Source organism: Myotis davidii, unplaced genomic scaffold (genome assembly GCF_000327345.1).
Source record: "Myotis davidii unplaced genomic scaffold, ASM32734v1 scaffold120, whole genome shotgun sequence".
NCBI lineage: Eukaryota > Metazoa > Chordata > Mammalia > Chiroptera > Vespertilionidae > Myotis > Myotis davidii.
Window position 1 is genome coordinate 6,562,202 of NW_006294778.1, and position 17,419 is coordinate 6,579,620.

The 17,419-nt window shown below is 39.4% G+C and overlaps 1 protein-coding gene across 1 annotated transcript in view; it reads right to left on the reverse strand.

Moving 5' to 3' along the window:
• NR1H4 (nuclear receptor subfamily 1 group H member 4) overlaps positions 1–17,419 on the reverse strand; it is a 60,717-nt gene that overhangs the window by 8,421 nt on the left and 34,877 nt on the right. Inside the window, exons 4-7 of the mRNA XM_006769402.2 lie at positions 15,694–15,827; positions 13,612–13,710; positions 13,185–13,284; positions 10,158–10,304 (exon numbers count right to left, since the gene is read on the reverse strand). Coding sequence (XP_006769465.1) covers positions 10,158–10,304; positions 13,185–13,284; positions 13,612–13,710; positions 15,694–15,827 — 480 coding nt within the window. The remainder of the gene's footprint in view (positions 1–10,157; positions 10,305–13,184; positions 13,285–13,611; positions 13,711–15,693; positions 15,828–17,419) is intronic.

Here is a 17,419-nt window from a genome sequence, read left to right on the forward strand (position 1 = left end):
ACTACCTAATTTTTTATTTTATTTGTCTTTCCAAACCCCCACTTACTTTCCAAACATGTTACCTCTGTTACAGTCTAACAGAATCTAATTGCAGTTGATAATTTTAGAAAAATAGGTTAAAATGTTTATTACAATTTTTCACCTTGTACATGTTTTAAAGGAAAAAAGTGAACATAGAGAAGATGTAGAAAAACATAATAGAAGGGTTTTTAAAAATTATTTTCCTACAGGATGGATCAAATAGAAATCTGCTTTTGAATTAGAATCAATAATCAGAATTAAGCCCTGGCTGGGTAGCTCAGTTGGTTAGTATTGTCCCAATATGCCAAGGTTGTGGGTTTGTTCCCTGGGCAGGGCACATTTAAGAATCAACCAATGAATGCATTAATAAGTGGAACAACAAATCGATGTCTCTCCCCCCCCTAAAATAAATAAAATATAATCAGAATTAACCACAACAGCATGAACAAAGAAGTGTTTTAAGTCTCTATGAACAGCAATTTCTCATGTAAAAATGTAATAATAACATCTTCCTGAAGGGGCAGTCTTCTCCCATTTTCCTGCTTCCTCCTTCCTGGAGACTTGCTTAAGGTTTGCTTCAGTTGGGCTCTTTATGCCCAATTTGCTGATTTTTGGTCACAAGGGGGCACTATTTTCTAACGTAAACATAAAAACTACTACGAAAAGTCCAAAGTTGTAAAAAACCATTTATATTTCTATTCCTCTGTTTCTTCTTTTCCTTTCTTTATCCAATGTTTTGTTGTTTCATTTTTATTTTTAAGAGGTCTGTGATTGATATATTAACTGGTCAATGATAAGAAATATTCTTTGAAAGAATAACTATTTGATAGAATCAACACTATGCTGTTGTAAGTTACTTTAAATGTAATTGTCTTTTATTTCCTAATTAACTTTCTAGTTTTCATTGGAGATAAAAATAGAGCAGAGGTAGGTGTGTGTGTGTGTGTGTGTGTGTGTGTGTGTGTGTGTTTTGCACAAATGTGCATTTTATACAAGGGATCCTTGTTAGGCTTGGATGTCCCATCCAGGTTTCAAGGTCAAATGTAAATTTTGTTCTCTCTCAGGAGCTTCCTCTGTCACCGTGTATCAGAATTAGTTGCTCCCTTCTCTATGTTCAATTCTATTGCACTTGTCACAACTCATTTCTTTCCATCCCATTAGAATGTGAAATACCATATAAATGTTATGAGAGGAGGAACCAACTATTCTCAGTGCCTGGCACACTGCCTGGCCAGTAAAGCGTGCTCCACAGATGCTTCTTGTTCATCTCTGTATCCTTAGTAACCAGCGTGCTGCTGAGACATGGCAGGAGATTAATAAATCCATATTAAATTAGGCAATATTACATTTTGCTAGTTCTTATGATGAAGGTGACATAGTTATGAGATGTGATTTGGGAAAGGATGCTATTAAGACAATGGAAACATTCTCATGATGCTAAGAGAATGGACTCTAGCCTACAGCTAACTCAGCCGTGGGCAAACTACGGCCCGCGGGCTGGATCCAGCCCGTTTGAAATGAATAAAACTATTGAAAAAAAAGACCGTACCCTTTTATGTAATGATGTTTACTTTGAATTTATATTAGTTCACACAAACACTCCATCCATGCATTTGTTCCGGCCCTCCGGTCCAGTTTAAGAACCCATTGTGGCCCTCGAGTCAAAAAGTTTGCCCACCCCTGACTGCTAACTTGTACTCAGAGTCATTTGTGCCACAGTGTTGGTCTTAGTAAAAGCCTGCCAACAGCTCTAGCTGGTTTGGCTCAGTGGATAGAGCATCAGCCTGTAGACTGAAAGGTCCTGGGTTCAATTCCGGTCAAGGGCACATGCCTGGGTTGCAGGCTTGACCCCTTGGCCCTACTCGGGGCATGTGCAGGAGGCAACCAATCGATGTGTCTCTCTCACACTGATGTTTCTCTCTGTGTGTCTCTCCCTGTTCCACTCTCTCTAAAAATCAATGGGAAAATATCCTTGGGTGAGGATTAACAATAAGAAAATATTTAATAAATAACACACCTCCCATTAGTCCTAGTGGCTAAAAGTTATCTGGTCAAATTAGACCTCACCAGTGCTTAGGAATTGAGAGGGTTTGGACTATCAAGTCCCAGGTTCATCCCAATAAAATTCACCAATTTTTGAACATCTAATATGTGCCAGGTGCTGTGATAGTGCTGGGAATGAACCTCAAGCAGTTGACAGATTAATGCAAGAGGCAGATACATAAATAAACATATAATGTCCAAAATGAGACAAATATAAAAGGCTCATGGGTACAGCTGAGGGCTAATGAGAATATGAACTCATGTATTACTTGGATACTTTCTCTTATTTTGAGAAAACTTGCTTCCTACAATTTGAGCCCCAAATTTGTCCATGCCAAAATTATTACATGACCATTTTGAAAAGCAAAAGGAGAGCTGTTACCTATTCGAAACTTTGTGTAAGCATTTCCTTTTCTTATAAATATTCTATCATTTGTTTCTTTATATTTCGAAACTTTATTTCAAAGATAGTATTGGAATGAATAGTTTACATCTACTTCTTTAGAAAATATAGTTCTTATCATTTTCATTTGTTTCCAAGTCTAAAGCAGTGAAGTCATATGTATTTAAAGAGCAGAAAAATAAACATAGTATACTACATACAGTATACTTTATTAAGCTACCTAACCAAAGGGCAAGAACCGTATCTTACCAGTCTTTATATTCCCTACCAGCTGATAGTTGACAAATGTAAGATCTTAGTAAGTAACAGGTGCACAGTAGAAAAAGACTGCTGGGCTTTGACTAGAACAGCTGTGTTCATCTCATGGCACTTTGCTGATTAACTGTATGATTTTGGGCAGGTCATCTAGCCTCTCCAAGCCCACTCCCCCATCTATAAAATAGTGGCATAGCACCCCTTCAGGGGCGACTGGGGATACTAATAGAATGAAATATGTAAAAACAAACCATTGAAAAATCACAAGATATACTGTCATCCTGATAAACACTTAATTGAATATTTCATATCTGTCTGTTATGGAGATTCAAAAAGGCCACAAAATACTATGAATTTCGAGGCTAGTTATATGTGTAATTAACAGAACAAGTTTCTTTGGTTTGTGAGACGTTGTTGCTAATTTCTTTGCTGTTAAAATATAAATTCTTTCAGTACTAGCAAGCCTATTTCAATCCTAATACCATATTAAATGGTATTATATGATTATTCCTATTTTTAATAAAACTTCCATCTTAAAAACCTAATTTTCATACAACTACATTGGGAATAAAAATACTGATGCAGTAGAATTATGTAGAAACAACTTAACCACAGGTTGTGTCAGATATATGCTCTGAAGCCTCAGTTAACATAAATAAACACTGTAACCCTCATTAAATAAATGTATCTGAGGAGACCGTATGTTTGTTCATAGAATTGGGATGTAATAATAGCAAAGAAAGGCATATGAACATGGAGAACAAGAAAAGAAATCTCACATTATATTCTTTAAAGAGTTGTGTAGGCATAAACAGGGTAACAGACATTGTTACTGTGGAATTCAAAGTACAATACAAATATAAATGTGTTATATTTGCATAAGAATGAAAAGTTATTTTGAAAGGTCACCTGGCAAGATCAGGTTTTTATGTGGTGTGTGGAAGAGGCAATGTTCTGAAAATCCACTGGGAGAAGCAAATTCATAAATATGAATAAATAGAACCGTCATGATAGATAATAAAATACTAATCAGCATGCGAATTCGGATGCTTTTTATTTTCCCAATACGTGGTCGAATTTTGGGTAAAGTATCTTATGAATTAGAGGCATGCATCTTTATTTAGAGACCACATGCTGGAAAACTTTTTTTTTCTGTTAATCCTCACCAGAAGATATTTTTTCCATTGCTTTTCAGAGACAGTGGAGGGAGGGAGAGTGGGAGAGAGAGAGACAGAGAAACATCCATGTGAGAGAGACACATTGATTGGTTGCCTCCCGCATGTGCTCCAACCAGGGGGTGGGGAGCAAGCTTGTAACCCAGGCACATGCCCTTCAGTGCATGGTCCAATGCTCTAAACACTTAGCAACACCAGCCAGAACTGGAAAACTTCATTTTTGAACCTTTCAACACTTGCAGATTTAAGTTCTGAAATTTATGTTATCAAACAAGATTTTTTTTATTACGTATTTTTAGCCTGCAAGACCCTCACCATTTCTCACCTAGTTGTAGCATTGGTCTCTCACAGGTCTCTCTGCTTCTTGTCTCAGTCTCTCTAACCCTTCCTTCATAACACTGCCAGAAAGATCTCTCTACAGTACCTCTACGGTCATGTCACATCTGGTCAGAATATTACCAAGGCACCCCATTATATAATGACTAAATTAAACTATTTTCCTGGCATTCAGTGTCTTTTAGTATCTAGCACTTACTACAATGTCAGCTTTACAAATATTATTTTCTAACAATATTAAAGGACTTGTGAGTCGTATACATGGTTAATCTCTCATCCCTTCACATCTTTGCACTTTCTATGTTATCCTTTATAATAAAAGCCTAATATGCTAAGTGCCTGGTTGTCCAGTCATCTGTTCAACTAACCAAAGTGTAATATGTTAATGATATGCTAAGGCCGTTCAACCACTCACTATGACGTGCACTGACCACAGGGGGCAGATTCTCTGACTGGTAGGTTAGCTTGCTGATGGGATCTGGCTGATCGGGATTGAATGAAATGGGCCAGACAAGCCCTGGAGCCCTTCCACAGTCCTTCCCCAGCTGGCCAACCTCCTGCATCCCTACCAGGCCCTGACTGTGCACCAGTGGGGTCCCTCAGCCTAGCCCGCACCCTCTCACAATCTGGGATCCCTTGGGGGATGTTGGAGAGCTGTGTTTGGCCAAATCCTGCTCAACACAGGAGCTGTCCCCTGGTGGTCAGTGTGCTCCCATAGCGGGAGTGCCACTCAGCCAGAGCCAGGCTCACAGCTGGCAAGTGCAGTGGCAGTGGTGGGAGTCTCTCCCACCTCCGCGGCAGCACTAAGGATGTCCGACTGACGGCTTAGGCCCAGGGGGAGCGGGCCTAAGCCGTCAGTCAGACATCCCCTGAGGGCTCCCGGACTGCGAGAGGATGCAGGCCAGGCTGAAGGACCTCTCCAACTCCCTACCACCGCCCGCTGAGTGCATGAATTTCATGCATGGGGCCTCTAGTTACCTTATAATGTTATATATCTTAGAATGCCTTTCTCAGACATTTGTGGCTTGAGAAGTTTCTAATCATCCTCCAAGATTCAGCTATCAACTTTGCAAGCCTTTCGGACTTGCTAGAAGACTCACAGAAAGGCAGGGATTGTCACAAGGCTGAACCAAGTGCCTCGAATTAGATGCAATTTGGGTTCCTGAGTCTGGGGCAGGACTGGACCTGTTGGGGTGAGTGAAATGGTTCTATATTCAGGGGAAGAACCATCTGAAAAGAAAATAAATGGACTAGACTCACAGCTTCAGATAATAAACCATCTTTCCATCCATCCATCCACTTACTTATTTCACAGATGTTTGTTGAGCACCCACTCCAAGCCAGGCATGCACTAGGTACCTGGTTAAAATATGAAGTCAAAAAGAGAGTCCCGCTCTACAGAGTTTTTAATATCAAAACAAGGTGGTTTGTAGAACAAATTATTAAAGTTAGCCATGACTTAAAAGTGATCAAACTAGTTATGGGGTCTATTTCAATAATTTGTAACAAAAAAGGGACATATGGCTAATAAGTAGTGGAGCCTAGATTCAAGCCAGATTCTTCATCATCACTGTCTCTCTCTCTTTTTTTTTAAACATATTTTATTGATTTTTACAGAGAGGAAGGGAGAGGGATAGAGAATTAGAAACATTGATGAGAGAGAAACATCGATCAGCTGCCTCCTGCACACCCCTACTGGGGATGTGCCCACAACCAAGGTACATGCCCTTGACTAGAATCAAACCTAGGACCCTTCAGTCTGCAGGCCAACGCTCTATCCACTGAGCCAAACCGGTTAGGGGCACCACTGTCTCTTGATGTATAAACTAAGAACACATCAACTGGAGTAAGATTCTTTGATAATTGGAGACATGTGTGTAAAATTAAAAGTACTTTATCATACGAGTCATCATCTGTTTTTACTTTATTAGTTTTTAAAAAGCTAGATTTGACTCATGTGTTTTCCTAAACAGACCACTGTCACAGTGAGTGGACACCAGGACCAAACAACTGGCCAGGTAAGCTGGAGAGGCATCTTCCATCACAGGCTGCAGCCACAACAACTTTCCACAGAGAGAGAACCACCGATTTACATTCAATAGCCTGAACTATGAAAATTCAGCAGCCTGCAGTTCATCCTTCCCAAGATAACTGTCAATTACTCATTGCAACTTTAAAATAAAGATATTTGCCCATCCTATCTAATAAAAGAGAAACATGGTAATTGGTGTACGACTGCTACCCTTCCCATTGGCTAATCAGGGAGATATGCAAATTAACTGTCAGCCAAGATGGCAGCCGGCAGCCAGGCAGCTTGAAACTAACATGAGGCTTGCTTGCTTCAGTGAGGGAGGAAACCAACATCCCCCGCCTGCCTTGCCAGCCTCTGAGCCTGCAGTTTAAGAAACATTGTAACAAATATAGAAGCTAAACAAAAGCCCAGAAACCTGCTTGCAGCAAGCCGGGATCTCAGAGCAGGAGTTATACATTGTTTCGATTATAGAACCAAAACAAACCAGATACCTTCTTTCAGCAGCAGAAGCCTCAGAGCTGGAGCCAAGCCTCAGAGCTAAAGCTGGCCCAGAATAAAAAAAAAGAAAAGAAGGAGCAGTTGGGAGCTTCAGTCACCTGCAAGCCTGAAAACAGCCCTCAGCCCGTCACGCAGACTGGCCAGGCACCCCAGTGGGGACCCCCACCCTGAAGAGTGTGTGACCATCTGCAAACAGCCCTCAGCCCCTCAACCAGACTGGCCAGGCACCCCAGTGGGGACCCCAACCCTGAAGGTTGTGTGACCAGCTGCAAACAGCCATCATCCCCTCACCCAGGCTGGCCAGGCACCCCAGTGGAGACCCCCACCCTGATCCAGGACACCCTTCAGGGCAAACCAGCCGGCACCCACCCGTGCACCAGGCCTCTACCCTATATAGTAAAAGGGTAATATGCCTCCCAGCACCGGAATCAGCGGAGCTGAGAGGCCTCCCGGCACCGGGATTAGTGTGACGGGGCAGCGCCCAAACCCCCTCATCGCCCTGCGGCTCTGTGTGTGACAGGGGGCGGGGCCACAACCTCCCTATCCACCCTGCTCTGTTCATGACAGGGGAAGGCGTCCCACAAACAGCCCTGCTCTGAGCCCGACCAGGGGCTGCACCTAGGGATTAGGCCTGCCCTCTGCCACCCGGGAGCAGGCCTAAGCCAGCAGGTCGTTATCTCCCGAGGGGTCCCAGACTGCGAGAGGGCACAGGCTGGGCTGAGGGACCCCCCTCTCCCCCGAGTGCACAAATTTTTGTGCACCGGGCCTCTAGTTAATTAATAATTACTTATTTCCTCCTTCTAATCAATGGGCATAAAGTTTCCGTTAAGGAAGATGAGTAAGTCCCAGAGATCTGCCGTTCAACATTGCACCTACAGTCAACAATACCACTTAAATAGTTGTTAAAAGGGTATATTTCAGCCCTGGTTGGTTTGGCTAAGTGGATAGAGCATCGGCCTGCAGACTGAAAGGTCCAGGTTCAATTCCAGTCAAGGGCATGTACCTTGGTTGCGGGCACACCCCCAGTGAGGGGTGTGCAGAAGGCAGCTGATTGATGTTTGTCTCTCATCAATGTTTCTAACTCTCTATCCCTCTTTCTTCCTTTCTGTAAAAAATCAATAAGATATATATTTTTTAAGGGTATATTTCATGTTAAATATGCTTACCACCATAAAATAAAATAAAATAAAAAATCAGGATATTTAAGTAGCCAGCCAAATGACTGGTTAAGCATCAATCAGAAAAATTTATGGCACAGAAGATCCAATCGAGAAGAATTAGAAAAAACAGTAAGACTTTTAGGACTGCATGGTGCCTTGGAGGTTACTGATTCAATCTTTCTCCCTTACCCACAGTCTCGCGCGTGCGCGCACACACACACACACACACACACACACACACACACACACACACTGTCCAGGGTCAGAATCCACATTTCTTGACAACGCAATGTCTTTCAAAGGGTGAAAGGCTGCAATAATATATTTCCCAGATCTTTATCTTCCTCTCCATTTCTCCCAGCAGCAGGGGTCACACCCTTGATACTTTCTGCCTCCTACCAGGTGACTCTCTTCCTGGCCTTATCCTAATATTTCTGGAAGATTTGTAAAGCATAATTTGATGTTTGGTGTTTTCCCTTCCCACTCAAAAATCTCTGTCTGGCCATTACATAGGAAATAAAGAATAAAATCTTTACTCCAACATTTAAGGTCCTCAACCATTTTGTTCTATGTTTTCTTTTTATCTCTTTTTACTATAACTCTTAATCTGATCAAACTCAATTATTCACTCTTCTTTGCATGCAGAACCTGAGCGTGCAAAACCCGAGCTTTCTTGCCTCAATCCTTTGCTCCTGCCGGTCCTTATCTCCTGCACCTCCACCCAGTATCACATCAAATATCATTCAAGGTCCAGCAAAAATGCCAATGCAACCTTTCCCGACCCCTTCCAACTAGAGGTCATCTCTCTCTGTTAGTCTCTTCCACACTTTAACTCTCTCTTAACATATCTCTCTAGCTCATATCTTCCAGGGATGGGGAAACTTTTTTCTGCCAAGGGCCATTTGGATATTTACAACATCATTCACTTAATGTAATTCAGTTAATATAAATTTATGTTGCTATGAAAAAAGCTCCTAGATTTATTGAATTTTGAGTCCCCCCTGCGGTTGCTTTGGCAGAGCCAGTATCTTGCTCCTATGAGTTATTAAACTAAAATATCAATGGGTATATAGGAATAATGCATCTTTTAAAAGTGTTTTTTAAAATCTACCAATGATGCTAATTATGCTTTCAATTTTAAACTAAGAAAAAAAACCCATAATGACTATGGTAAGGCTCCTTTCAAAAAAATATTTTTAATTTTCAATTATTTTACTTACATCACAGGTGCAGAACCCTTCTTTCCAATTTATATTCTAAAATACTGGCTTTGTGAATATTTAACTTGTTCCAGTCAATTATAGAATAATAATACTTGAAGGGAAAAAAGATCTTCAAAATTCATCTCATCTCATTCAGACCCCCAACCCATGTGTAAAATCTCTCAGGAAAATAAGAACTGATTCTATTTCAACTATCTTCTGAGATAAATTGCATAGAATTTCTAGTAATCCATTCTGATATCATTGTTATTTATTATTATTATTATTACATCACCATTTCCCTTCCCTTTGGCAACCATCATCTGTTTTCTGTATCTATGAGTCTGTTTCTGTTTTATTTTGTTAAGACATTTTTGATGTTGCTGACCCTCCATGTTACAATATTGCTCCATAATAAGTTAAACCGAGTTCCTCAAACTATTATTTCATTTGCCTTTTAAGAGACAGTACAGCACAGTGTTTAAGACACATGGCTCTCTCATCTATAAAATGGGAATAATAACATACTTATTTCATAGGATATTTTCAAGGATTTGATGGACTCATACATGTAAAGTATTTAGAACAGTGACTGAAACCTAGTAAGTGATATATGTGTTGCTATTTTTATTTCTTCTTATTTTTCTTTGAATAAAGATGGTTAGTAGTTTGATAGGCATTCGGACCTGGAGGCTTTGAATAAATGAATCTTTTTCTGGACTGAATAACCACAGTTCCTTTACACTATATTTTTTTATCAGACTAATTACCCAAATTTTAAAAAATACCCCATGTAGCCCTTCATCTCAGTGAAGTGAAAAGAGTTCATATTTTGCTATTGCAACAAGGATTCTTTAAACCAAGACTCTCAAGGTCCCATCTATTTAACACCTATCTTTAAGGGTCATTCTCCATGTTACTCATAATGGGCATTTGACATTGGGTAAGACAAGCAAGAGCCCTGCCTTCATGGGATATACAAATTCTTAGCTGCAGAAACAAACTCGTTTTATCATTAAGCCAGTCACATACCACTCTTTCGGATTCTCTCTTCCAATAGGTCAGCATGCCCAGCTGGAAGTTTCTTATTGAAAATCTCAGCTGAACGGAGGAACATAGCTTCAACTGCAGACCCTTTCAGCAAAGCAATCTGATCTTCATGGTCCAATGTCTGAAATCCTGCATGAAGGTGATAATGAAATCAATATCAAGGAGTTGTGAAATGCTATAAAACAGTATTCATCATCACCATCCCCCCCACTGATAAAACATTTTCATGAAATTATTTTGTAGTTGTTTTAAGAGTGGATAGTGAAGTCAATAAGTATCTATTGTTCTCTCCCAAATAGAAGCTGACTTTTATCTTCATTGAATAGGATTTGATAAAAAAAAGTTGGGTAAAAGAGGATCCACATCAAACATATATGTGTTATGGCAGAGACAGGCTGATGCAGATGAAGCCACCCTCAAAAGTTAAAGGCAAGCAGATTCTCTTTGAGCCATTATTTTAGTTACATCTGGTGTCAGAGGTCAACTCCGCAGAATGGAAGTTTCCACAAGCCAGAAAAATCTTTACGTGTATCCAGAGGTTTAAAGAAATACTTAGCCAGCTCATGGATCTTTAGTCAACCTGGAGAATGGATAGCATTTCCAATAAAACAAACAAACAAACAAACAAACAAGGTCATGTTGCACTATCTTCTCTAAGCTCAGCCCTCCACCATGCAGGGTGGGGAAAATGACTGACTAAAGTAATGAATGGAAACAAACAAAGCTCATGTGCACATGTGTACACACACACACATACCACGAATAGAGATAAAATAAGGATAGTGCCTTCAGGGTCTAAGTGGCCTAGGAAAGTATTAAATAGCAATGGGAGTTTGGAGAAGAGAGTAACGCTAAGGATAAAGAAGTAGTGTCGCTTTCAGAGGATCTACGCGCTCCTTTGCGCGAAGGAGACGTGCCAGGTCTCTAGCACGCTGAACAGGCCTCAGTGAACTGTGGAACGGAATCCCTCAACTCGGTCCTTCACAAAACTCTTTCATTATTAGTACTGCATAACGATTATTACTATTTGTAATCATGTCATTTCTATACATATTGTTAAAACATTTTTTTCTTTCTGGAGAGTTGTCTTTTCTTTCCTTCTGTGTTTTTTTTCTTCTACTTTGCTCATTAAACACACATTAATTATACTCTCTCCGTAATGACCCAGTCCAGGCACAGGATTGAAGAGGTGTATAAGATATTGCCATTGCTTTCAGATTAGCTACCTTATTATAAGTTAAGATTTTTATTTGTCCTCAATATTTCTTGGTTAAAGATCAACTGACCATTTGAACTGAAAAATCTTTTCCCATAAACAACAAAAAACATCGTATTTCTCCCTTTCCAGTATCTCTTCCCAGTTTCTAACTCTTGAATAATCATGTTTTTGATCAAGATTGCCTTCAGCTTAATTATCATAAAACAAATTAAGTTCTGTTGTTCATTGTTAATAAAGAAATGAGAGAATATTAATGTTTCCATGATAATGAGAACTTCTTCCCACAATTTATGAGTTTTATGTAGGCTTATGTTTATCTCTGACACATTTAATAAAATAATAGCATAATGCTGGCAAAAGAAGGCAAATTAACATGTTTAATTAAAATCTTATGTCAGAAGTTACCTTCTGTAATTTAATATTACAGTGTTGTGCAGCTATACAAGGTATTTATTATATTCTTCTAGACTGTGAGATTTTAATGTGCTAATATATTTTTTAAAACAATGCAACAACTTAAACCTATTGCATTGGACTTAGAGAGAGTTGAAATTATATCTAAAAGAATTGGACTCCGGGAGATAAGAAGCTTGCATTCCACTTTCCTGTACTGTCACCATCAGAATGACTGGATAAATCCCTCTCCCTCATCCCACACATGATGGACACTTGTTCATTAAGTGCTACCAATTTTTAAATCTCTCTTTATTTTGTTTCCTATCATCTCTCCCACTGCCCTATTTATTTATTTCAAGCCCTATTGCTTGGACTAATGCAGTAGCATAGTAACTGATCTTCCTTACCTCCAGTCCCTCCCTGTTCAAATCTATCTAATACAAACTAATAAAGCTATATCTCTATAACATAAATCTCATCATTTCCCTCTTTTAAATAAAGCCACCAAAAAGTCTTTATCATCCAGAGGATGAGAATTAAAACCCTTAGTTAAGCCCTAACTGGTGTGGTACCAGCTTATCTTTATGTCTAAGCAAGGAGCCACAGACATTATGCTACAGCCACAGTGAATTTTCTCTTCCTTCTCTAATAATTTGATTCTTACTCATGCCTCATTATATTTTCACAAGCAGATTTCTTGATTTCAAATGACCCTTGTCCTTAATGTCACCTGAAAGCTCCTTTTTGTTTTAGATTCAACGCAAATATGACTCTCTCAGAAGCCTTCTTGTCTTTTTCAAATATAATCAGCAATTACTTCCTTTTTGTTCAAACAGCACTTTGCATACATTTTTTAAATTATACCCTTTAATCACTCTCCTAGTAGGTAATAGCTAGGTACTTAGTATAGAGTAGGTATCAACAAATATTATTAAATGAATAAATGGATGAATCACAACTTAGCAAAGCCACAATTTCTTAATTTATCAATTTGGAAGAATTAACATCAATGATTTTAAATATCCTATCTGGCGCTAACATTTTTTTTAATATATTTTATTGATATTTTTACAGAGAGGAAGGGAGAGGGATAGAGAGTTAGAAGCATCGATGAGAGAGAAACATCGATCAGTTGCCTCCTGCACACCTTCTGCTGGGGATGTGCCCGCAACCAAGGTACATGCCCTTGACCAGAATCGAACCTGGGACCTTTCAGTCTGCAGGCCGACACTCTATCCACTGAGCCAAACCAGTTAGGGCAAACATTTTACGTCTGTAGCAGACATATTAAATTAGATGTGAGATAATTCTCCTTTTGCAGCAAACAGACTTGCCTCTCTTAATATCACAAGAATATCACACAGTGTAGCAGAGAAGTAACTACATGTAGATACCTGGTAGCTTTTTTGTGAATTCTACAAGAATCTGTACATGACTGGTAGCCATTTCAGTTAAAATGAGAAAATTTTCTTCTGCACTGAATTCTTCTTTTAACTGAATTTTAAGAAAAAAGCAAATGATTAATAAGTAGATAAAAGGATAAAACAATATAAAACCATTAGGCTAAAGAACCTGGACAATAACATTTAAAAACCCAGTTAATACTTTTCAGATCCTGGAGAGCAATTATTATTACCAAGGTGGATATGAGGCTTCTTTCTCATTAGTTATTTAATGCTGCTAAAAGCTTAAATGTCTAACAAATTCTTGGCTCTAATCATTTCAAAGTAACATGTTTATATATTAATTCCACCTCAAACATAGCAAACGCCCCCGAAAACATTAAGTTTAAGCCCATGCATTTTCAGATAGTGTACGTACAATTTTATTTGTGATTTCCTGAGGCATCCTCTGTTTGCTATATGAATCCATAATATAATGTAGAAGATTCTGTTGATCCAGGGTGAGTTCAGTTTTCTCCTACACTGGCAAAAAAATAAAAGATGTTAGGGAGGGTGGCTATGAGGCATTCTCTCTCTCTTTCTCTCCATACACACACACACACACACACACTCATCTGGAGTAAACTAAATATCAGAAATTGCTGGGGAAAGCCATAAATATAGCAGGAACTGTATGCTCTGATTGTGTCATCACTTTTTCTGAGCCCTTGGGCAAGCCGTATCCTATTTCATTAAATTTGTCTCCAGGTACTCATTTTCCTCTGTAAAGTAGGGAAAAACAAACTATTTCTTTCATGTATTTCTTAGGAATAAATAATAATCTGGATATGAAACCTATTGAGCCCATTCATAGAGAAGTTCAGTGAAAGTTCAAGGTTTGGCCATAACTAAGGAAAGGTTCCCCCATTTAACACAGAGACCCCATTTGAGGGTATTTATTTAGAGCAGGGGCTGACACACTGGGGCTCATGGACCGAATCCACCTGGTTTTGTAAATCCACTGGAAGATAATCATACTCATTTATTCATGTATCACCAATGCTACTCAATGTTGGGTAGTTGAGATGGAGACCATGTGGCCAAAGCCTAAAATATTTGGCACTTTACAGAAAAAAACTGCTGACCCCTAAAGTAGAGAGTCCTCCACCTGGACAATTCAGCCCCTAGACATCTCGTTCTCCCTTACTAGCATCTTTGGAAGAGGGTGAATAATTGTGTTAATTCTTTGTTTCCTTATGCCAAAGATGAAGCACTATGGTAAAATAATACTTCCGTATCAAATACTTTTCCTGTGATAAATATAAAATAATATATCTGAAAAACTAAATGTGGATGATTTTTTTGTCAGTAGTGTAATAAATATTTGAAAAAAGATTTGAAAAATCAATAAATGATTTGAAAAAAAATGGATTTTTGGTTTTTCAGCTAATGGCAACTTAAAATTCCTTTAAGTGCCCTGTGCATTATCAGCATGTTTAGCTAATCATACAAGATGCCGTTCCTCTATTCGTCCCAAGTTGCTCGAAGGATTTATTGAGTGATCTGTGACCTCAGGAGAAGAGCTTTTCTCTATTGGTGCAGAGATGTGCATTCACCCTGTTTTACCCATCGGTAAAGACTGGCTCATGCCCTGGCCGGTTTGCTCAGTGATTAGAGCATTGGCCCATAAATGAAAAGGGTCTTGGGTTTCGTTCCCGACCAAGGGCACAGACCTTGGTTGCAGGTTCAATCCTCAGCCCCAGTGGGGGTAAGAGTGGGAGGCAACCAATCACCTGAATTGTGGGTTCAATCCCTGACCATGGTCGGGGCATATGTGGGAAGTAACCAATTGATGTGTGTCTCTCACATCAGTTTCTCTCTCTCCTCTCTCTCCTTCTCCCCCCTTCCAAAAAAAAAAAAAAAAAAAAAAAAATCAATGGAAAAATCCTCAGGTGAGGATTAAAAAAAAAAAGACTGACTCACAGCCTCTATCGAGTCCACACCCTTCCCGGTCTGAACCTCCCTTCTCACTGGCCGAGGAAAAAATGGACATCAAAACTCAGTTTGAAAAAATCCCTTTTATACACCAAACCATTTCTACTGGCAACATCTGGGTGGTAGGAATGAAATGGAACCAGGGAAAATTTTCCCTTTTTTTACTGTATACACTCCTACTATCTGACTTTTACACAAAAGTATGTATTATTCACTTGAGTAAAAAGAAACTCATTCACCCGTGGACACAGACAATGCGGGAGGGGGGTGGGGCGCGTGCGGGTCTTGGAGTGTGGGGAGAGGGATTGGGCTAGGAGAGGTTAAGGGAGGGACCTATGAAATACTTTCAACAATAAAGATTTTTTTAAAGAAAAACAAAGTAAACAAAAGAAACCCACTCAATGGCCAGCTGAAGTGAAATTCTGCTCATGGCTGTGGTTCTAACATGAACGCCTCCCAGCCAGACCACGACATGCCTAGCAGCTCAGCGGCACTGGCTTTGGCAGACACCGCGGCGTGTTCTTACCCTGCATGACTTAGTGGTCGAGGTCACTTGTCGCAGGTCACGCCCTTCACTGTCTTCATTAAAGGTCTGATCTGCATGCTGCTTCACGTTTTTTCTCAGTCGTTTGGATTTACACTGAATTTCAGTTAACAAGCCTGAAAAAAATAAACACAGAGACTTAACCAACCACGGAAAGTACTGTTGGGTGTGTGGTCACGAGACTTGGCCTGTGACTCCTCTGTGAGTCTCAGCTTCTTTATTTGTAAAATAGGAATAATATCTACCTTACATGGTTTTGTGTATATTAAATGTTATGTCGTTTTTTAAACTTAGTTTTATATAAAGGATGGAATGCAAAGCATTGTACAAATGCAAGGTATTTGATCACTACAACGAAGAATGACACTCCCTATACCTGTCCTGGGGAACTTTGAAAGTTATTGTTTCAAGGCATAATATTAATATTATAACTGCACCATAAAGCATGTATTCAATTTCACATTGAGCACATAAGTAATCATGTGGAATCAAACAAATGTCAAGATCCTTTAGGGAAAAAAATTCCAATCCTGTTCATTTTCAGAACTGTATAAATGATTGAGAACATAAAGATGAAAATAACTCAAGGGGACATAGACATTTTCCTTTGAATAATCATATAATGTCATCATTAATTTACACTAAACAGAGCTATATTATCTTCCACATTCCTATTTAACTTCCTCATTCTCTCAATGTGAAGGAAATGAAATCCCAGGATTTTCTTTGTCCAGGGAATTCGGTTTATAGGGTCACATGAAAGCTTTGCACCTGTTACTGGTCAAGTCCATGTGCATAAATAATATTATAGCCTCTTCTATTATAGGTGGCGTCATGAAAAACGTCCCCGGAGCCCCAGTTGGGACAAGTTCATGTTTAAGTGATGAGCCACATGAACTGCCTGGTATCGAAGCAAATGTTTCCATGGCAGGATTGGGTTCCGGCAGCAGCCCCTCCTGCAGTCTCCTGTTTCATACATGCTGAGAGGAGATTGTGATCGGCCACCATAAAACTTTCATCCTCCCGGCGTGGGATTATTTACACTGACCTATTTTCCGCCTCCTGCGCGCATTATCTGTCTGGGTCCATCCCAGTTGCCTGTATGGTTTGGGAATAATAGCACTGGAATCGCCTTCCAGAGGCTTTTCTTTCGTGTGGCATTCCCTCCCTGACTGTGATCATCCCCTTGGTGACATCTGTTTGTCTCCTTGTGTTTGGAGGGGAACAGGACCTATTTCAGAATCTGAGTGGTCTGGAGAATTTGCGGAATGAAAAATGAATATGTTACATCCTAGCATGCATTCCAAATGTTGATGAAGATTACGGTTTCTCACAAAGCCAGCAGTTAATACACTGTCTTTCTTCCTTATCAGATTGAAGGACCAAATGATATTAAAACTTGGGGGAGTTAATTTCCTGTGTAAATCTATACAAATTGGTTCAGAGCTGCAACCAAAAAAAAAAAAGGATTCTTAATAAAACGACCTGATTTAAAACTCTATTTAGACAAGTCCGTGGCAGTTATACCTTATTCTTAATTTTCCCCACAACTGTGAATTTTTATGTTAATTAAACAAAAAATTAAAAAAGATATTAAATTGAATGTGGAGGAAACTTTTAGACTGTCATTCTTTGTAATTTATTAAAATAATGCCACTTTGCTCCATGTCTCAATGAACATGAACAACAAAACACAGCTATTTTTTTT